This window comes from Schistocerca americana, chromosome 1 (assembly GCF_021461395.2).
Source record: "Schistocerca americana isolate TAMUIC-IGC-003095 chromosome 1, iqSchAmer2.1, whole genome shotgun sequence".
Lineage (NCBI taxonomy): Eukaryota > Metazoa > Arthropoda > Insecta > Orthoptera > Acrididae > Schistocerca > Schistocerca americana.
In genome coordinates, this window is record NC_060119.1 from 747,569,599 (window position 1) to 747,592,545 (window position 22,947).

Here is a 22,947-nt window from a genome sequence, read left to right on the forward strand (position 1 = left end):
AAGTAACAGTATTCAGAAGTATAAACACTGAACTTCAAAACAAAATGTTTATATGTATGTTGTACATGTATCCTCTGGGCAGCCATTAACTAAAAGTAATTTTCCTAAAGGTAAAATTTTGTTGCTTGCAGTGAAAAATTCCTGCTTAATCAAAAACTTGTGAGGAGACTGGGCAAAAGCCTTGAAGTTGGAAAATAGTGCAATCAATTACTTTTATTCTAAAGTAATATACTCTTCTGCTTCTCTACCATTTCTGTTTTATTAAATAAATTCATGGGATCACATCAAGGCCACCAAACCACTTGGTAGTTACGTAAGACTAAGAAATAATGTGTGTGTTCCTGTCAACACTAATTGTGTATCAGATACGTGAAACTGACTTATTCCACATTATTTTGATAAATGAATTGTTTGGATGATTTATTTAATTTGTAACTTACTAAGTAACTAACATGTACAAAACATTCTGAAGCAAATACATAGAAAATGGAAAACATGAAAGATTATGGTTTAGTTAGCAATGCCCTCGTCTTGTGTAAGAGAGATCGTTTGCCAATCTTTTATTTCAGTTTCGTTTTTGTAACAAAAGTCATTCTTCTCTGTTAAATGATATTTGTCGAGAAGGTGGTGGTTATAGAAAATTGCCTGAGGAATGTGTTTTTACTAGTAGTTGCAAAGGACAATAACTCAGTTTTCATAAAGGTAGAAAGACCTCTTTGACACACATTGTGCATGTTCAGTTGATTTTATTTCATCTTCCTATACTTCTCCTTCTCCTTCACCTGCATTTGCCTTCAGATCAAATGAGAATGAAGCCACAATTCCAGGATCAAAAGTATCAGACTTGGATGGAAACATTGTTTGCACCTACCTTACTGATTTTCAGATCAATGTTTCAATAATTTATCTGTGAATAGGAAATCGGGATGAGATGCTTTAATTCATTCTGATGACAGAAGCTAGGCTCATGCGTATATTTGAGCAAGAAAAATTCATACTCTTAAAAGCTCTTCTCCCGATTAGATAACTGAAATGGATGTTGAAAAAGATATTAAAACTGTTCTTATCATCTGCCTTGTATGATTTACAGCTTCTGGAGGTGAAATTATATCTTGTTCTTATGAAAGCCTTCTGTTAACTCCAGAAGCTGTCTGTAATCATCTCATTGATGAGTAAGTAGAGTGGACAGCATGAGGCACTTCATTGCTTCAATATATGTAAATCATAACTAACTAATCCAAAAATATGATGATGATGGCAAGAGATTCACGACAGGTTATTATTATTATTATTATTATTATTATTATTAATCTTATTCCCCCCGTCCCCAAATCCGTCTTTGACATGTAATTGATTTGTGTTGCTTGCTGTCATATCATAGCAAACTGCCTGAATTTTTTTGGTTATACCCATTTCAGTATTTGATAAACAGTTATGGATGGCTTCCTGTTCTGCTAAATATGTTGAGATTTAGGGACTTCCAGCAAATGCTCCCTGATTTGCAATGTGGCTATTACTGACAGTCTAATAATATTTTCAACACCTGTGACTGCTGGGAGCAGCTTTCTATCTCAGTGTAAGCCTAAGATTGTTATTGAAGTTAAATTGTGACTTTTTTCTGTGGGTCTTGTTTCTTTAATTTTTTTATGAACCTTTGTAAAGAAATACAGCTTATTACAAGGTTTTCTCTATTGTGTCTGCAAACTTATACTGCCAGCATTAATACATAATCCCCATTTCTATCACTGAACTTGCACCTATCAACAATGTGAGAGAGACTGACCAGAAAAAAAGTGCTATGTGCATCAACGTACTGGAACAGCTATTATTGCTGCTGCTATGGTTATTGTTATTGCTGAGCTTTGCCAGATGGTGGCAAACTCCTTTTCGCTGTTAGTTGCCAACATTACTACTCTCACTGGTTGATGTTGGATTGATCTTTTTTGATCCACCATGTTGGTGAGTGGCAAAACATGAAGGCATGTTGTCCTTTTTAATGTTGAAGCATTAGGAAATCTTTTCTTATTTTTTTTGCGTGATCCAAAACATATTCACATGGCCTGTCAGAGAGATTATTCACCATTTGCACAAAAGAGGTATCTTTTTTTTCATTTTTTATTGTCTGCAATTCTAATCAAACATGTCTGTAAATCTTTCCAATTGTCATAGAATAAAAATAAATTATCAGTGACATAGCAAGACTTCTAATAGGAAGTTGTACATGTTTACCAAAAAATTGAAACTTTTTCATTCACTAATGCTGCACTTTCCTATGTTGCAAGGCTTGTAACTTTTTGATTATAGAAAAAAATGTTTGAAACCTGCAGGTTTGAAGCTAGTTTGGCTCCAATTACTTAATTGGAAATGTAGCTTACAAGACATATCAGATTTATTTTCTGCTTGTAATATGTAATTTTACATACTTTGCCGATATCAACAAAGTACAAATTACAGCATTATTTGTGTACACAGACAGTTTTCATCCAATGTTGTTCAATTATCTAATGCAAGCTGTAGGACAGTAATTAATTCCTTTATGAATAGTAGGATCTTATGTAATTTACTATTATAATTATTTCTAGGACAGCATTGTTGCTTACATTATTATTTATTTTAAATCCAAATTTCATGAGCATTTATGGATAAGCCACTGCTTAAGTCACTTGGTAAATTTATTTCCTTACTACATCTTGAGATCATTTGGAAGAAAATTATGAAAAATCAGCTTGACATGAACTTTTCACTGCTAACATTAATGTTCTGTTAACCATGTGAAAGTCTGTTTCATGCCTTGTATCATGATTGTGAATCTGCATGATCCTATTGGTGACCTTAGTGTCTATTTTTCACTAGCATAATGGTCTCTACCATATACACTGCATAAACTGAGAAAATATTAAAGCAAGTAAATAGTCTTTTACAAGATGTTCCTTTTTTCTCTGACCTGCATGCATACATACATACGTACATACATACACATACATACATACATAATCCGCAAGCCACTGTATAATGCCTGATAGAGGGTACCTTGTACTTCTACTAGTCATTTCCTTTCATGTCCCATTCAAAAATACAGCAAGGGAAAAACGAGTGTCTGTCTGCCTCCATGTGACCTCTAATATCTCTTATCTTACCTTCATGGGTGTTGGGCAAAATGTGTGTTGGCATGCTGTAGGAACCTTCTGCAGTCAGTTTCAGCTGGGTGTATATGCCCAGGAAGAACCAGGAAATGTGGCAAAAACAAGGGAATTTTTTCATCTGGGAAAACCCTGGGAATTTTTTAGAATTCCAAGAATTTTCATTGTTTGGTTTTCAGTTAGAATTTTGTAATTTTCACTCGTAAGACCTACTACTGTAATACTGCTACTGCAGGGTAATACTGCAGCAATAAAACATAAACTTGAGAATAGTACCAAAATAAAACTTTGTTGCAAAGGATATGTTTTATTTATAGCACCTAAACATAGTCCACACACAAGTTTTCAAATGTGTCAGAGGATTTAAGCCAAAGACTATATAAAATATAGTAACAGCAGACTGGTTTTAATAAGTGTGACATTGCAACTGTTGACATTTTTAACAGGCCACGGGAAAATTTTGGGAATGGTGGTTTGAGAAGCATTACTTTCAAAGTATATTTCCTTTTACACTAGATGAGTTGTGTTACGTGTGAGAATGTGTAATGAATTTCTTGCATCACAGAGCATTTGACTCTTATTTAACATTTCACACTTTGAGGACCAAGCATTTAGAAAAATTTTGGCCCCAGAAGACCAGACATTTGTGCCATTATTTAAAATTTTGGAACTTCCTGGCAGATTAAAACTGTGTGCCCGACCGAGACTCGAACTCGGGACCTTTGCCTTTCGCGGGCAAGTGCTCTACCATCTGAGCTACCGAAGAACGACTCACGCCCGGTACTCACAGCTTTACTTCTGCCAGTACCTCGTCTCCTACCTTCCAAACTTTGGTAGAGCACTTGCCCGCGAAAGGCAAAGGTCCCGAGTTCGAGTCTCGGTCGGGCACACAGTTTTAATCTGCCAGGAAGTTTCATATCAGCGCACACTCCACTGCAGAGTGAAAATCTCATTCTGGATTTAAAATTTTACTGGCACTTTGTGTATTTGTTTATGATATATCAGCATAACACAAGCTAAAAAGACCAAGCTTCAAGGTTAGTTTTTTACATTTATTTGAGTTCTTTCATAGATTACCAATTATGCAGTAATGATGCAATTTCACACTTAACTGGCTTTTCTGTAGAAAAGTTAAAGTGCTTGGTGGAATGTGTATTCAGCCAAGTAACCCATGAATTGTGTGGTGCACAGCAGTGAAATTTGTAATTGGGCTTTTCAGAAATATTCAGCTGCCGCAATTTAAGCTGTGCCTCCTGCCTCTCCTGCTCCCCCTATCACCCCCCCCCACCCCCACCCCTCCACCCCCCCTCCCCCCCACACACACTATTCTCATCAATGTTATAATTATTTCATAATTGCTTTCTACCTCTGCTTATATATACTGCAAACTGCCATGAGGTATATGGCGGTGGATGCATCCCATTGTACCTGTTTTTAGGGTTTCTTCTTGTTCCGTTCATGTATAATTGTTCAGAAGCCTCTGTGCATGCAGTAATTATTCTAATTCTATTCTCATTGTTCAGTGTTAGTGATATGTGGGGGATTGTAGTATATTTGTAGAGCCACCAAGTAAAACCAGTTCTTGAAACTTCGTCAATAGACTTTCTTGGGATAATTTACATCTATCATAGAGAGTCTTCCAGTTCAGTTCCTTCAGTATCTCTGTGATGCTCTCCTATGGATTAAACAAACCTTTGACCATTCGTGCTTCCCTTCTGTGTATAAATTTGCTGTCCCATTTGTCCTATTTGGTACGGGTCCCACACACTTGCACAATACTCTAGGATGGGTCACACGAGTGATGTGTAAGCTATCTCCTTTGTATACTGATTGCAGTTCACCAATATTCTACCAATAAACTGAAGTCTACCACCTAGTTTACACACGACTGAGCCTATGTGACCATTCCATTTCATGTCACTACAGATTGTTACACTCAGGTATTTATATGAGTTGACTGAGTCCAACAGTGACTCATTGATATTATAGTCAAGGGATGCTATATTCTTATTGTTTTGTGTGTGTGTGTGTGTGTGTGTGTGTGTGTGTGTGTGTGTGTGTGTGTTTTGTGAAGTGCACAGTTTTACATAAGCAAGTTGCAAATCTTTGCACCACTTTGAATTCTTATCAAGGTTTGACTGAGTATTTATGCAGCTTCTTTCAGTACTTCATTGTTGATAACTGCATCATTTGCAAAAAGCCTGATATACTATTAATATTGTCTGCAAGGTCGTTAATATACAACATGTACAGGAAGGGTTCCAACACACTTCCCTAGGGTACTCCCGAATTTACTTCAACATCTAATGATGACACTCTATCCAAGGTAATGTGCTGTGTCCTTCCAACCAAAAAGTCCTCAATCCGGCCACATATTTCACTTGACACTGCATATAATCAAACTTTTGACAATAAGTGTAAATGTGGTACTGAGTCAGATGCTTTTCGGAAGTAAAAAAATACTGCAGCAATCAAGTTGAAATACGGAAATCTATCTTCGGATCAAGGCAATCAGCCTTGATCTAAAGCTGGTTGCCTTGATCTAAAGCTCTCAGTAAGTCAAAAAGTGTAAGTTGGTTTTCACATGATTGATGTTCTCGGTATCCATGCTGATTGGTATTGAGGAGGTCATTTGTTCGAGATAATTAAGACAGTGGTTTTGTGGATCACTTTTGCTACCCTCCAGTAGACTGGTTTCTGTGTGTGTGTGTGTGTGTGTGTGTGTGTGTGAGGATGAGGGTGTATATGCCCCGGGCAATCCGGGAAATAACCAGGAATTTTTTCATTATGGCGTAAACCAAAAAAAGGTTGGAATTTTCAGAACTCCGGGAATTTGTCGTGTTCTAGTTTCAGTTAAGTTTTTGTAGTTTTGGCTGGTAAGAATTTATACTCTAATAAAGAATTTTGCTTCCATATGCTACTACAGAATAGTATTTCAGCGATAAAACATAAATGAGAGAAATCACCAAAGTAAAACTTAACAATACTTTGAAAAGAATAGTCGCTACTCACCATTTAATGTAGATGCTGAACTGCAGCTAGGCACAACAAAAAGACTCTCAGAAAGTGAGCTTTCGGCCAACTAGTCCTTCATCAGAAATAGATAACATACATGGATGTATGTAAGCGCGTGCCACCCCCACCCACACGTGTGTGTGTGTGTGTGTGTGTGTGTGTGTGTGTGTGTGTGTTTTTTGTTGTTGTTGTTTTTTTTTTTATATAAAACTTAACTTACAAAGAAAATGTTCCATTTACAACAGCAAAACACAGTGCCCACACAAAAGACAAAAGTTTGCCGACAGCCAAATTTTTCAAAGGCTTTAGGACAAAGGCTGTGCAATACTTTTAACAACTAACTGATTTAAATGAGCATGACATCGCAACTGTTTAATTCCTAACAGGTGGCAGGAAAATATTACTTTTGAAGTAAATTTCCTTTTTTGCAAGATGAGCTATGTTCCATGTCAGAATGTTCAATGAATTTCTTAAATCACATAGCATGTGACACTCATTGGAAACTTAACAGTTTAAGGAGCAGCCACTTAGCACAATTTCTGATCCATAAGACCAGACATTTACATCATTATTTATACTTTTACTGGCACATTTGTGTTTGATATGTCTTAAAGGGTAACACGTGCAAAAAGGACTCAATATTATATGTGAAAGCTTAGCTTTTCTTGTAGCTAGACCCTATGTATACTAATTGAAACCATTACCTTTTCCTTAGACCCTATGTATACTAATTGAAACCATTACCTTTTCCTATTTGTGTGTTCACGGTGCTTAACAGTGATGTTGCTATTGACTGACTGCATCACGTCTTGTTCTTGAAATATCGGCTGTCATTGGCTGGTGAGATCATGTGATGTGAGCTGTGACTGGCTGTCAAAAATTCATTGCTATCTCATTTTCAAAGCTGCCGAAACTAATGTGCTGTGTTTGGTGGAATTCGTATTTATACTTTCATAATATGAAAAATGCAGTGTACATGTTGCTGCGCATTGAAGAACTTGCGAAAATGTGACTTGATTGAGAAACACTGCAGCATTCTCCATACAACTTGATTTTTTTGCCATGTATTTTTCACACCTAGGTAATGTGAAAAGATATGTGTGGATGTCGCTTTCATTTGGTGGAGCAAGTCCAAGAGTGGGTGCGGTTGTGGATCCATCAGCAGCCAACCCTGTTCCACGAAACAGGAATTGATTGTCTCATCCATAAGTGGTGATTACTTTTGAATGGAACAATTCCATGGTTCCATTACAGTGGGGTTTTCATTTGACTGGCTCTGATAAGATTGTGCTTGGGAAAAGACTATACATAATGTCTGTTCAAATTTTTATCTGTTGTGTAATGTAATTAAATTTAATAATAGTTTATGAAGCTCTCTGACAAATAAAAACTATGTACCGAACGAAGACACAGACTTGAACTCTGACATTCTGCAGGCAGTAATTCTCAATCCGAAACAGAGTTCATCTGTCAGACAGTTTCATACCTGCACACCTTTGTTGCAGAGTGGGAAAAAATCATTCTATAACTCACTGACGATTATGCATGTCAGTTTTTCCCTCCTACCAACCTCTTTTTTTCAGTTAAGTTGTAGAACCTTTGGAAATTTTATTACTACAAAGATATTTGTGCCAGTTGCAAATTATTGATAAGAAAGCGCATAATCAAATTTGCGATTTATTTTGAATGTAATACAATTTTTTAGTCACTACATAAGACCACATAGTTCATGAATTTCATAAAACTGTTACTGCAGATGTATCTGTGTCTATTACCTCTGGAGTTCACTGATATTGTTTGTTTGCATTTTCTCATTGACCATGGCTGAATGCGAAAAAATTAGATGGACCTGTGGGAGTATGCCAGACTACTGATGCTGGGACAGCCATAAATCTAGGCATGGTAATAAAAGGACCTGAAGTTACAAATGGTATGTTGCAGATAAGTTATTCTGGTAAGTACAAATAGTAATGGACAGATAACCTAATTAGACCTTTACAGAAAGTTTTAGTTTAGTGTGGGAGTGGTTGTTGACCAGTGCAGTTACTGCTGTTTAAATGTTGCAAAATTCACTTGAATTTAGTGCCAGAGGATTATCATATTTACTCAGCTGGTTGGAGCACAAGGGGCAGTCACAAAGTGATGTCCTTATATTTTATTTTGTTTCAGATTGTTGTTATTTGGCAAATTTTTCTTTGGTTCAAATGTGTAACCTCCAGTTTGAAAAGATTCCACTGCAGATTTTCAGTTTGTAAACAGTTGGCACTGAAGATATATTGATGCTTTTTTTTTATAATTTTCACTCTTTTTCAACTTCATAGTTCCTTCACAAATAATTTCAATGTTCCAGTACAGAATCAGTATTCAATAGCTGTATAGCATTCAGTACACTCCAAACAAGGACACTAGAAGGTGAACTCACTCTTAAGTTAAGTTGGATGCAGATTTATTCAGTGTAAAATAAAAGTACCAACTACGGTAGACACACTGCATGATTTAATATAATGCTTATCGGACACAAGTGATACTGCAGGAGAAACAGCCAAAATTATTCTTAAAAGACTGTAGAAAAGCCATTTTACTACACGCATTTCCACGTGGGTGGGTGCCAAGTTAGTATTATGCACCCTACATATAGCTACTCGCTCTAAGGAAGGAAATCGACATAAATCCACACATACACATTAATAAAGGGAATAAACAAAATAACGATCTCATTTGTCTGCTTATTTGTGTCATCAGGCCCTGCACGTCATAGTAGACACTGATGTACATATTAGACAGTGGGCAGTGATTCTTGAATGCTGAAGGCGAAACTACAATTCACATGCACGAAAAGTTGAACTATGTTTTTGGGATATTAACTGTATAGTAGTACAGTTGAAATTGCGGGGTGGATGCTGTTGGTCAATCGAAAACAAAACCACTGCAGGGACTTCATGAAACACCCAACACATCAGTGGCATTGTTTGTGCCATTTAATGAGTAACAATAATTTTGTATAATGGCAGACAAAATTTGGTGCAATGTAATTTGTATTAATAAGAAACTGTTCACTCTAAGATCTGAGTACTTCAAATGTTACTTAGCAGGAAGTAGGGTACAAGAAAACAGTAGCTGCTGACTTCTTGTGCTACTTTAAAATAGGTGGAAAGAATTCTCAATCCAGATTGTGACAAGGGGTAAGAAATAGGTTAGATTTTCTGTGCATGAATAGTGCTGTGAGCTGTCACAAATAATTATGTACTTCCTCAATGAAGTTTATTAACATTGTCACTCTTTGAAAGGTGAAATGTACTATCCTGAGATCCTCTTCGCTTTCTTCATTAGAGTCAGAGCCACATCTGAAAGTGGCTCTGTCAACCACCAACATTACCAAGTCACAAGATTTTGCACTATCATATTAATTTATATTGTCATGTTTAATTACTGAATTTAATTTTTAGGGGGATCATTATGTCCAAATGGTGAAGGACGGTATCGAACTATAATTAAATTTCAGTGTACAAATACCAAAGGAGCACCAATATTTGAGAGCCAGTCAGCTGATTGTGTGACCTCGTTTATTTGGCCAACCAACATTGCTTGCCCTATGAAGGTAGTGTTCCTGCTTTGATTTACAGAAGTTTTACATTCATTCTTTTTGATTTATCTTTTAGTTCGATATATTTCTTTCTTCCATCTGTACTGAGGTTATTCTTCTGTTTTGTAGGTTGCGAAAGGAGAAAATTGTATGGTGGTGGAACCAATTTATAGCCATCAGTTTGATATGACAAGCTTGCATAACAGTAAAGCTGACTATGTTGTGCAAACTGAAGTGGGAAGTTTCCGCATCAACTTGTGCGGATCTCTAGTTGCACCATGTGATAACAAGGAAAATATCAGTGTATGTTTGGAAAAGGAAGACAAACAGCAGATAGCTGTTGGTGAGTATGATTTTGATTAACTGCATTTTTAATATCTCTCATCCACCATTTCATGCACATACAAAGCAAAATCACATAAAATTGAGTTTATAAATTTCCTCAAGGTTTCAATGTAAGTGCCTGTAAATCAGCATTCTGATCTCTAATTTAAATGTTAATTGCATTGAAGAGCAATCCTACATTTTCCCCCCAAATTGAAGGATATGAAAGATTCATGAGAGACTGATGAGAAATATTTTGGTGATACAGAATCTCCGTGCCCATCTCCTCCTTCAGTATATGTTCCATACAATATGAGACGTATATCTACATCAGCGATAGCTACCAGAATGTGTATCACACCTTCTTGACCGATAGGCACCTCCTCTGCTCACAACACAAGATTTCCAGATCTTTAAGATTTCATCCTATCAACAATTCATAGGCAGCATTCGGCAGGCTTACTCACTTTGAAACTGGTGTATGTTGACTTTATAACAAACTTTTTAATTCCTGACATATTCAGGACAGAGATAAGTGATCTAATATTATATAAGTTTTAAAAAATTTAATAAAATCTTTTAATGTCAAGATTGCAAGTAAATAACATTATGCAGCCATCTTTAGAGATCGACTGAAACTAGTCACCATATAATAATATTTTCTTGTGATCCTGACATTAAAAGGTTTTATTAATTTTATTAAACATTTTATATAATATTAGATCACTTGTCTCCATCCTGAATAAGTCAAGAATTAACAATGTTATAACAAAGGCACTATACATTGATTTCAAAGTGAGTAAGCCTACTGAATGCTGCCTCTCAGTGGCTGATAGGATGGAACTCCTGTGTTGTGAGCAGAGGAGGTACCTTTCTGTCAAGAACGTGTGAAAGCATTCTGGTAGCTAACACTGACCTAGATGTACTTCTTGTGTTACGTACCACAAAAATTTCTACAGCTCTTTGGCAGTAAATTTATGGGGCGGAGTAATTATTAAATGTAATCTAGATTCATGTTATCTGACTAGAAAGTGGTTTTATCTTCACACTCCTCTATTTTGCAAGGAACATTTTAAAAATTACTAGAGGGTGTGCTGTACAAACTGTGAATGTATAATACAGGATATAATGCCACTATGTTGAGGAAAAGGGGAGATAAATTGAAAAGCAAGTAGACATCAAAATTTAAAAGCAAGTAAACAACAACATAACCGATGAAAAGCTCTCACATTTCAAACCAAGTGGCTACAATGAAATTTTGCAATGTTTTGGCAAGTGTCATTCGTGTCACCATCTGGCACTATCGGCTGATGAGTATGTAACTTGAAACGTGACTGAAATTGATTTTCATCAGCTGTGTGTGCTGGTATGAGCAACATTCTCACACCAAACTGGTTGCTGTGAGTATAGCCTAAATGATTGCCAGGGACCAAGTACATGCTGAAGAGTAATTTCTTATCTCCAGCTGTTGATGTTGTGTGGAAGAACCCAAGTCACCCTTGTAGTGATGTAGGTACCAGGTTTTTTATTTTTTATTTATACACCAAGTTCCATAGGACCAAATTGCGGAGCAAATCTCCAAGGTCATGGAATGTGTCAGTACATGAAATTACAACATAAAAGTAATAACAGATAAAAAGAAAATGTTTATGAACCTGAAAAAAGTCAATCTATAAGTTTAAGTAAACGCAATCAACAATACAACAAGAATCAGCTTAATTTTTTAAGGAATTCCTCAACAGAATAGAGCAAGTGATCCATGAGGAAACTCTTCAATTTAGATTTGAAAGCACGTGGATTAGGGCTAAGATTTTTGATCTGAGTGGTAGCTTATTGAAAATGGATGCAGCAGTATACTGCACACCTTTCTGCACAAGAGTTAAGCAAGTCCGATCCAAACACAGGTTTGATTTCGAGCGAGTATTAAGTGAGTGAATGCTGCTTATTCTTCAGAATAAGCTAGTATTGTTAACAAGAAATGACAGTAAGGAATATATATATTGAGAGGCCAATGTCAAAATACCCAGAATCATGAGCAGGGGTTGACAAGAGGTTCATGAACTTACACCACTTACTGCCCGAACCACCCATTTCTGAGCCGAAAATATCCTTTTAGAATGGGTAGAGTTGCCCCAAAATATAATAGCATATGACATAAGCAAATGAAAGTAAGCAAAGTAGAGTAATTTCCATGTTGAACGATCACTAACTTGAGATACCGTTCGAATAGTAAAAATGGCAGCATTAAGTCTTTGAACAAGATCCTGGACGTGGGATTTCCACAACAGTTCACTATCTATTTGAACACCTAGAAATTTGAACTGTTCAGTTTCACTAATCATATGCCCATTCTGTGAAATTAAAATGTCAGGTTTTGTTGAATTGTGTGTTAGAAACTGCTAAACTGAGTCTAACTGTGATTTAGCTTTAGTTTATTTTCTACAAGCCATGAAGTTAAGTCATGAACTGCACTATTTTAAACCAAGCCAGTGTTGCACACAACATCCTTTGCTATCAAGCTAGTGTCATCAGCAAACAGAAATATTTTAGAGTTACCTGTAAGACTAGAGGGCATGTCATTTGCATAAATAAGGAACAGGAGTGGCCTCAACACTGATCCCTGGGATACCCATCACTTGACAGTACCCCACTTAAACCCCATATCACAGCCATTCTCAACATTGTGGATAATGACCTTTTGCTGTTTCTAAAGTAAGAGGTGAACCAATTGTGGGCTATTCCCCGTATTCCATAATAGTCCAACTTCTGAATCAGTATTTTTTGCTCACCACAATCAAATGCCTTATTTAAATCAAAGAATATGCCTAGTGTTTTAAACCATTAGTTTAACTCATCCAGTACCTCACAGAGAAAAGAGAATATAGCATTTTCAGTCGTTAAACAACTTCTAAAGCTGAACTGTACATTTGATAGCAAATGGCGTGATATAAAATGATCAATTATCCTTACATACACAGCTTTTTCAATAACTTTACCAATAACTGATGGCATAGAAATAGGTCTAAAATTGTCAACATTATCTCTTTCTTCCCTTTTATAAAGTGGCTTTACTACTGAGTACAGGAAACTGACCATTCCTAAAGGAAAAATTACAAATGTGGCTAAATACAGGACTAACATGTGCAGCACAGTACTTTATTATTCTGCTAGGCACTCAATCATATACATGAGAGTCCTTGGTTTAGAGTGATTTAAGTATTGACTCAATCTCCCCCTTGTCTGTATCACAGAGAAGTATTACAGACATCAGTCTCGGAAAGACATTTGCCAAGAGAGTAATATGATTCCCTGTAGAAACTAAATTTTTACTTAATTCACCAGCAATGCTCAGAAAAAGATTTTTAAATATCTACATCTACATCTACATCCATACTCTGCAAGCCACTTGACGGTGTGTGGCGGAGGGTACCTTGAGTACCTCTATCGGTTCTCCCTTCTGTTCCAGTCTCGTATTTTTCGTGGAAAGGAGGATTGTCAGTATGCCTCTGTGTGGGCTCTAATCTCTCTGATTTTATCCTCATGGTCTCTCCGCGAGATATACGTAGGAGGCAGCAATATACTGCTTGACTCCTCAGTGGAGGTATGTTCTCGAAACTTCAACAAAAGCCCGTAATGAGCTACTGAGCGTCTCTCCTGAAGAGTCTTCCACTGGAGTTCATCTATCATCTCCGTAACGCTTTCGCGATTACTAAATGATCCTGTAACGAAGCGCGCTGCTCTCCTTTGGATCTTCTCTATCTCTTCTATCAACCTTATCTGGTACGGATCCCACACTGCTGAGCAGTATTCAAGCAGTGGGCGAACAAGCGTTTTCGGATTGCATTTCCTTAGGATTCTTCCAATGAATCTCAGTCTGGCATCTGCTTTAGCGACAATCAACTTTATATGATCATTCCATTTTAAATCACTCCTAATGCGTACTCCCAGATAATTTATGGAATTAACTGCTTCCAGTTGCTGACCTGCTATATTGTAGCTAAATGATAAGGGATCTTTCTTTCTATGTATTCGCAGCACATTACACTTGTCTACATTGAGATTCAGTTGCCATTCCCTGCACAATGCGTCAATTCGCTGCAGATCCTCCTGCATTTCAGTACAATTTTCCATTGTTACAACCTCTCGATATACCACAGCATCATCCGCAAAAAGCCTCAGTGAACTTCTGATGTCATCCACAAGGTCATTTATGTATATTGTGAATAGCAACAGTCCTACGACACTCCCCTGCGGCACACCTGAAATCACTCTTACTTCGGAAGACCTCGCCCCATTGAGAATGACTTGCTGCGTTCTGTTATCTAGGAACTCTTCAATCCAATCACACAATTGGTCTGATAGTCCATATGCTCTTACTTTGTTCATTAAACGGCTGTGGGGAACTGTATCGAACGCCCTGCAGAAGTCAAGGAACACGGCATCTACCTGGGAACCCGTGTCTATGGCCCCCTGAGTCTTGTGGACGAATAGCGCGAGCTGGGTTTCACACGATCCTCTTTTTCGAAACCCATGCTGATTCCTACAGAGTAGATTTCTAGTCTCCAGAAAAGTCATTATACTCAAACATAATACGTGTTCCAAAATTCTACAACTGATAAACGTTAGAGATACAGGTCTATAGTTCTGCACATCTGCTTGACATCCCTTCTTGAAAACGGGGATGACCTGTGCCCTTTTCCAATCCTTTGGAATGCTACGCTCTTCTAAGAGACCTACGGTACACCACTGCAAGAAGGGGGGCAAGTTCCTTCGCGTACACTGTGTAAAATCGAAGTGGTATCCCATCAGGTCCAGCGGCCTTTCCTCTTTTGAGCGATTTTAATTGTTTCTCTATCCCTCCGTCGTCTATTTCGATATCTACCATTTTGTCATCGGTGCGACAATCTATAGAAGGAACTACAGTGCAGTCTTCCTCTGTGAAACAGCTTTGGAAAAAGACATTTATTATTTCGGCCTTTAGTCTGTCATCCACTGTTTCAGTACCATTTTGGTCACAGAGTGTCCGGACATTTTGTTTTGATCCACCTACCGCTTTGACATAAGCCCAAAATTTCTTAGGATTTTCTGCCAAGTCAGTACATAGAACTTTACTTTCAAATTCATTGAACGCCTCTCGCATAGCCCTCCTCACACTACATTTCGCTTCGCGTAATTTTTGTTTGTCTGCAAGGCTTTGGCTATGTTTATGCTTGCTGTGAAGTTCCCTTTGCTTCCGCAGCAGTTTTCTAACTCGGTTGTTGTACCACGGTGGCTCTTTTCCATCTCTTACGATCTAGCTTGGCACATACTCATCTAACACATATTGTACGATGGTTTTGAACTTTGTCCGCTGATCCTCAACACTATCTGTACTTGAGACAAAACTTTTGTGTTGAGCCATCAGGTACTCTGAAATCTGCTTTTTGTCACTTTGTCTAAACAAAAATCTTCCTACCTTTTTTAATATTTCTATTTACGGCTGAAATCATCGATGCAGTAACCGCTTTATGATCGCTGATTCCCTGTTCTGCGTTAAATGTTTCAAATAGTTCGGGTCAGTTTGTCACCAGAAAGTCTAATATGTTATCGCCACGAGTTGGTTCTCTGTTTAACTGCTCAAGATAGTTTTCAGATAAAGCACTTAAAAAAATTTCAGTGGATTCTTTGTCCCTGCCACCAATTATGAACGTTTGAGTCTCCCAGTCTATGTCCGGCAAATTAAAATCTCCACCCAGAACTATAACATGGTGGAGAAATCTACTCGAAATATTTTCCAAATTATCCTTCAGGTGCTCAGCCACAACAGCAGCTGAGCCAGGGGGCCTATAAAGACATCCAATTACCATGTCTGAGCCCGCTTTAACTGTGATCTTCACCCAAATTATTTCACATTTAGGATCTCTGTCAATTTCCTTCGATACTATTGCACTTCATATCGCAATAAACATGCCTCCCCCTTCACTGTCCAGCCTGTCTCTGCAGTATACATTCCAATCTGAGTTTAGAATTTCGTTACTGTTCACTTCTGGTTTCAGCCAACTTTCTCTCCCTAGTACTGTGTGGGTATTGTGACCGTTTATTAATGAGAGCAGTTCTGGGACCTTTCTATAGACGCTCCTGCAGTTTACTATTAGCAGATTAATATTGTTATTCCCCGTTGAATTTTACCGGCGTCTTGTCGGGCCTAGGGAGGGAATTCTCTAACCTAAAAAACCCACATGTGCACTCCTCACACGTACTCTGCTACCCTTGTAGCCGCTTCCTGCGTGTAGTGCCCGCCTGACCTATTCAGGGGGACCCTACATTTCTCCACCCGATAGCGGAGGTTGAGAAATTTGCACCCCAGATCTCCGCAGAATCGTCTGAGCCTCTGGTTTAGGCCTTCCACTCAGCTCCAAACCAGAGGACCGCGATTGGTTCTGGAAACGATACTACAAATAGTTAGCTCAGATTCCACCCCGGGAGCGAGGCTTTCCGCCTTCACCAAGTCTGCCAACCGCCTGTATGAACTGAGGATGACCTCTGAACCCAGACGGAAGGAGTCATTGGTGCCGACATGAGCAACAATTTGCAGTCGGGCGGCACCCAGCTCTCTCTATCGCCACCGGCAGGGCCTCCTCCACATCTCGGATGAGACCCCCTGGCAAGCAGACAGAGTGAACACTGGCCTTCTTCCCCGACCTTTCCGCTATTTCCCTAAGGGGCTCCATCACCCGCCTACTGTTGGAGCTCCCAATCACTAATAAAACCCTCCCCCCGTGTGTCTGCTCGGACCTTGCTGAAGGAGCGGCCACATGTCCACTCACAGGCAGAGCGGACGATGCTACACGGCCAAACTCTGTGCGCCGCGAACGCCGCTGAACCCACCACTCCCCTTGGGGAGAGGGTGGCCCAACCGCGCCCAGTACACGCGAAGATGTCTCGACAGCAGGGACAGTGGGTGAAGCATGTAACACCTGGGGTGTACCATGCGCCGCACCAGACTCCCCACTGCCGCTACACTCCGAGGCAGCAGCCTGAAGACGGCTGATCGCGGCCGTCAACACGTTCAGCTGTTCACGAAAAGTGGCCAGCTCCTCCTGCGTCCGTACACAGCAGTCGCACATTGTATCCATTCTAAGAAATCAATTTACTGTAGAGAGTTAATCAACTTTTAAGTAGACTGCTAATTCACTAAAGGCGGCTGATAGTTGGCTAAACTGTGGTTACTGGACACTTCTTGTGGGAAACAATGAAAATAGCACTACCTGTCTCTGGACCATATTCAAAACAAACACTAGCTCTACTGGCACTATGGCTGACTGAAGGGACTCTCTCTGACTGTATGCAAAACAAACCCGAAATCTATGGAACACAATTAGTAGCACTCGACAATTAAAGCTTCCTAAAAGCAAAAACATATGGAAGAAGAAGTGGCAAGTAAGAAAAATACAGTTAATACTTAAATTAACGTAGCTCCCTGCACAGCAGACGTGACACAGATGGCAGTTACGATGACACTGACACTACTTTTCGCTGTACATATATCTGATTTATCAGTAACAGAAATATTTTTACTAAAAACTGACTTTATATCGTCGACCTTGTGCTGCTGACCAGACACTTCCTTCACAACTGACCATATGGATTTAATTTTATTGTGTGAATTAGCTATTCTCTCTGTATACCACATACTCTTTGTCTTCCTAATAATATTTTTAAGCACCTTATAGTATTATTTGTTATGGGCTACTGCAGCTTGGTTGTGACTACTTCTAACATTTTGATATAATTCGTGCTTCGTTCTACATGATATCCTTATCCCACTAGTCAGCCATCCAGGCTGCCTATTACTGCTGGTACCCCGTTTAGAAGGTTCTAATGTAAAGCAGTCCCCAAAGAGCATGAGAAATGTGTTAAGGAAAGCATTATATTTATCATCTATGTTATCGGCTCTATAAAAATGCTGCAACTCTTGTTCCTTGACAAAGTTTAAAAAACTCTCTATTGCTATTGGATTAACTTTCCTACATAGTTTGTAATTATATATGACATTTGTTTGAGTACAAAAGCCTTTTAGTGTTAAAATTTGTGCATCATGGTCAGAAAGGCCATTCACCCTTTTACTAACAGGAATGCTCATTTAGTAATGAAGAATGAATAAAGATATTGTCTATGGCTGTGCTACTGTTCCCCTGCACCCTGGTTGGAAAAAACACAGTCTGCATGAGATGAATTTAGGAGCTGTACCAACATTCTTTTTCTGGCACCATCATATACAAAATTAATGCTGAAGTCATCACATATAACTAATTCCTGGTACTTCGTATAAAGTGAATCAAGAACTCTCTCTAGCTTGAGCAGAAATGCTCTGAAGTTGGAGTTAGGGGGCCTGTAAACAACAACAATTAGAAGTTTACTTTCACTAAATTCATCTGCTCCTGCACAACATTCAAATATCTGTTCAGTGCAGTGCCATGAAACATCTATGGACTCAAATGGAATACTGTTTTCTACGAACATGGCTACTCCCTCATCCTGTGAGGAAGTTCTTGAAAAACAGCCAGTTAATCTGTATCCTGCTAAAGGAAGCCTCTGAATTGTCAAATTATTTAAGTGGTCCTCCGATATAGCAATAAATTTCAGAGTCAGTGTCGATAAGCAGTTCACTAACTTTATCTTCAATGCCTTTTATATTTTGATGAAATATGGTAATTCCTTCTCTACTTGGAAACATGACGTCCTCTGAAGGTGAGCCCTTAGTTAGAGGGACTTCCTTTAAGCAGGCATACATATCAGCTGACTTCAATCTAAAAAAGTTGCAGCTCTTACACCAACTACTACAGGAATTTTTCCATGGGTGATTCCATCACCACCCACTACACTGTCACCTATAGACTTCGCCACCCTCCCCTTCCCATACCATATTGAGGTGCAGGCCATGCCTAGTGAAACCCGACCTACTGATAGGCCCAACTGGTACCACTGAAATGTGACCCTTATGCCTTCTGCCATCAGCTCCTTCTCCAGCCCCATGTTAACGCGCCTAACAGCTGCATTAAGATGAGGCTGATCATGACGCGGAAACAGTTGCATGAAATGCACATCAATGCCACCAGTTTGAGTAGCTATCTTTACCAGGTCACCACCTACATCATATTCCCCGTCCCAATCAAGACTGTTCTCTGCTCCACCTACTATCACTACCTGGTCCTCCTCCATAAAATTTCTACATAACTCCCGTATGCTGTCAGTCACCTGAGCCAACTGTGCAGTAGGGTTCATAATGAATGCTGGTGACCTGGTACTCACCCCCCCCCCCCACCCCCCCAACACTTTCTGCAGCTGCTGGCCCACACCTCTACTGTGCGAACTACCTAGCAGCTGAACCTTCTTCTTTCTGTTATTCTGTTAGTCTTTGCAACTGACCTAGGCCTCCTAACTGCTGAGGACTGCTGCATGTTACATACACCTACAGCTACTAGAGGCTCCTCTCCACTCAACTCTTGACAGTTGGTCAAATCTATTGCATACATACAAAGTATAACTATCTGAATACCTCCTCCTCCTAGCTGCCGTCTTGCCAACTGCCAGTTCCCATTCCCTAGCATGCTTCACCCTCCTCACTTATCTAGTTCTTCGTTAGCGTGTTGTAACTGCACCTGAAGGGCACAAATTTTATGCTCCTGCTCCTTTATCAACTTATTTCTATTACGGATTCTGCATTCCCAGCAGAGGATCTCACTAGAATGCCCACTGGCTTCCCCATTTCATTCGCCCCAGTGACAATACTTTGAAAAAAATCCCACGCCGTAACCCACTACTCACAAACCTACCACAGAGCCCACACTTCTCACTCATGGTGAAATTTTACAGTTACTGTAAAAAACTATACAACTACATTACCTAAGTTCAGTTACACCAGTATAACTATTTATAGAACTAACAATAGTGGTCTCGAAATTCAATCTCTACTAAGAAAGCAACTATTTGCATAAATACTACTAAACCACAACTAATACCAATACCAACAAAACTTCACAAAATTATTAGCTAAAACCGAAAATTATTACTATCCAGTGCACAATGTGTGACAAGGTGTTCCAGTTAGCCATTACAGTCTCCTAGAATTGTATTTGTGGAGTTTATTGTTCTTCTTAAATCCCAGAATGCTGTGCTATGAATTACAAGGGCCCAAAACCTGATAAATTCTTCCCAACTTGATCAGAAATAATGGGGATTAAATTTGCACAGCAATTGTGGTTAAATGTAATTTTGGCAACAGGCTAAGTTTATATTTTATCTGAATGAGTCTGCACTGTGATTTTCTATTTAAAGTACTTTGTAACTATAGACGAGAGCATTATTTAGTCTAACACACACTACTCTGGAAGGCAGAAGTTCTTCAGATACCTTCTAGTAGAGTTGAATGGATTTTAAAGTTAAAACTATTCATTTTGGATATTACTAAACGTTGTTGTATTTATTTAGAAAACAATTGTGTTTGATTTTTCGACATACGTTATTTAATTGTGTTATTAATAAGAATTTTTAGGTGTTGCATGCAGAATATACATTTACAGCCGGTTTTATGCATGGAAATGTAGAAAAGTGGTACTTATTTTGCTCGCTTGTGCAGGTTACACGACAAAGGAAATAAGCTACGTCAATGGAGGAATCCGCATAGAACTTCATGGAGATGATTGTATTCCAGGAGAGAGCAGTACAGTACTTGTGCTTCTAATGTGCAACCATCATGGCTACTTGAGTAGCACCAAACCAAAATTTGTGTCTACAGTAAGTCATTTAGTTTTTAATTTCTAAAATCTTCTCAGTAATGCATGAGCACTGATATTTGACTGTAGTTGTGAATTAATTTGTGTGGTTGCAACATACACAAGTGTAATAAAACTGCAGAAAATTTCAGTGGAAATCAAAGTATTAAGAGATACAATGGAGAATCTAGGGTGGAATGTAACAATTTATGAGAAGGAGAGTTCTGCTCACCATATAGCAGAGATGCTGAATCGCAGATAGGCACAACAAAAAGATTTCCTCACTTGAAGCTTTCGGCCAATGGCCTTTGTCAACAATACACACACATACACACACAAACACTCACGCAAATGCAACTCACACACATGACTGCAGTCTCAGGCAACTGGAACTGAACTGAATTGTGGTTTCAGTTGCCTGAGACTGCAGTCATGTGTGTGAGTTGCATTTGCATGAGTTTGTGTGTGCGTATGTGTGTCTGCTGTTGACAAAGGCCATTGCCGAAAACTGTAAGTGTGAAAATCTTTTTGTTGTGCCTATCTGTGACTCAGCATCTCCGCTATATGGTGAGTAGCATCTTTCCTTCTCATAATGAAGTATCAAGAGATTTGGAAATATATGTCATAGAATATGAATGTTCATTAACTGTTGTTCTTGAAGAATCCCATTTTGTTTAAAATTAATGTGTGAGCCTGGAACAGACCTTTCTTAACAATTAGTACAAAGTTATTGCCTCATATCTGACGGCTGTTTTTAATCTTAGGTACTTTTATTGTGTTGTGTTCATTTTACATGGAAGTTGTACTGGTCATGGTAAAGTCTGGCACAGTTTGTTTATCTATTCCTCACTATCTTTCTAGGATAATGTTTACTTAGAATCTGCTCATATATTAAAACCTATGTAACAAAAGAAATCTGATTCTGAATCTTTTCATGCCATTTTTTTAGGATTCCAGTAAATTTTCATTGTTTTACTTTTCAGTTAAATTCTTTTAACTTTGACTGGTAAGAACTGATACTCCAACAATAAGTTTTACTTTAGCCCACTACTGCAGAATAATACTGCAGCAGTAAAACGTAAAGAAATAAAGAATAGAATAACACCAAAATAAAACTTCAGCTTCAAAGAAAATGCGCCCTACACAACAATAAAACACTCTGCACACTCACACATCTGCCAACAACAAAATGTGTAGAGAGTATGCAGTACTTTATAACAATTTTATACCAGGTGGTACACAATCCATCCACCAACAGGCGGCAACTGGGTCTTCAGCGTCTGGGAGACCTGGGCAATCATGAACACAGAGAAAATCTGAGTTCTCCAGCAAACGTGCATCCAAAACTATCACTTACATAGGCAAATTTAATATCAACGCTCCAATTCAACTGGGAAAATTACACAACCAAGTACAGGAGTTAGAGTGACAAAAAATTCAGATTTTAGACCTTCAAGATACACAAGCCACAGATGAAGCCACAGTAGATTATGGAAATTACCACATCTTTAAATGTAAAACAGAAAAAAGCATCGCTAAAGGTGCTCCACTTCTGATAATGGCTTTTGTCATACATAACAATATAAAACTCCATAAGATATGTGTGCGCCATAAGCAACCACCTTACGACAATACGCACGCAGTGCACTATCAATAAATATGCCTTCATTAATGTTCATGCCCACACTAACATTGCTAACAGAAAGGATCCACATACTGTGGAGAAATTCTGGACCAAGCTTGAGAAAATAATTGCTAAAATTCCAAAGCAGGGCACCAAAATCTTATTAAGTAATTTCAGTGCTTAGATAGGCAAAGAAAAACAATACTGGAAAACTGTAGGAATATATCCCACCCATAAATTTACCAATAAAAATGGAAAAAGGCTTATCGAACTATGCCAACTAAACAACCTTAAAATCATGTCAACATTCTTGAGGAAGAATTCCCGAAAACAAAAGACCTGAAATCCCCAATAAAAGAGCTCAGTGAATATCAGATTGATCTTGTTGCCATCTTGTATCATCTACAGAAGGAAGTTCGTGACATACAAGTCCGCAGAGATGCAAACATAGATTCAGACCACTACCTAACACGGATTAAAATGAAATTTACCCCAAAGAGAGTCCAC

General features: G+C 38.5%; 1 protein-coding gene across 3 annotated transcripts in view; it reads left to right on the plus strand.

The window, feature by feature from the left end:
• LOC124611079 (cation-independent mannose-6-phosphate receptor) overlaps positions 1-22,947 on the plus strand; it is a 619,359-nt gene that overhangs the window by 102,463 nt on the left and 493,949 nt on the right. For all 3 annotated transcript variants that reach the window (XM_047140214.1, XM_047140213.1, XM_047140215.1), the window contains exons 7-10: positions 7,999-8,109; positions 9,602-9,753; positions 9,868-10,081; positions 20,681-20,838. In XM_047140214.1, the coding sequence (XP_046996170.1) occupies positions 7,999-8,109; positions 9,602-9,753; positions 9,868-10,081; positions 20,681-20,838 (635 nt within the window). The remainder of the gene's footprint in view (positions 1-7,998; positions 8,110-9,601; positions 9,754-9,867; positions 10,082-20,680; positions 20,839-22,947) is intronic.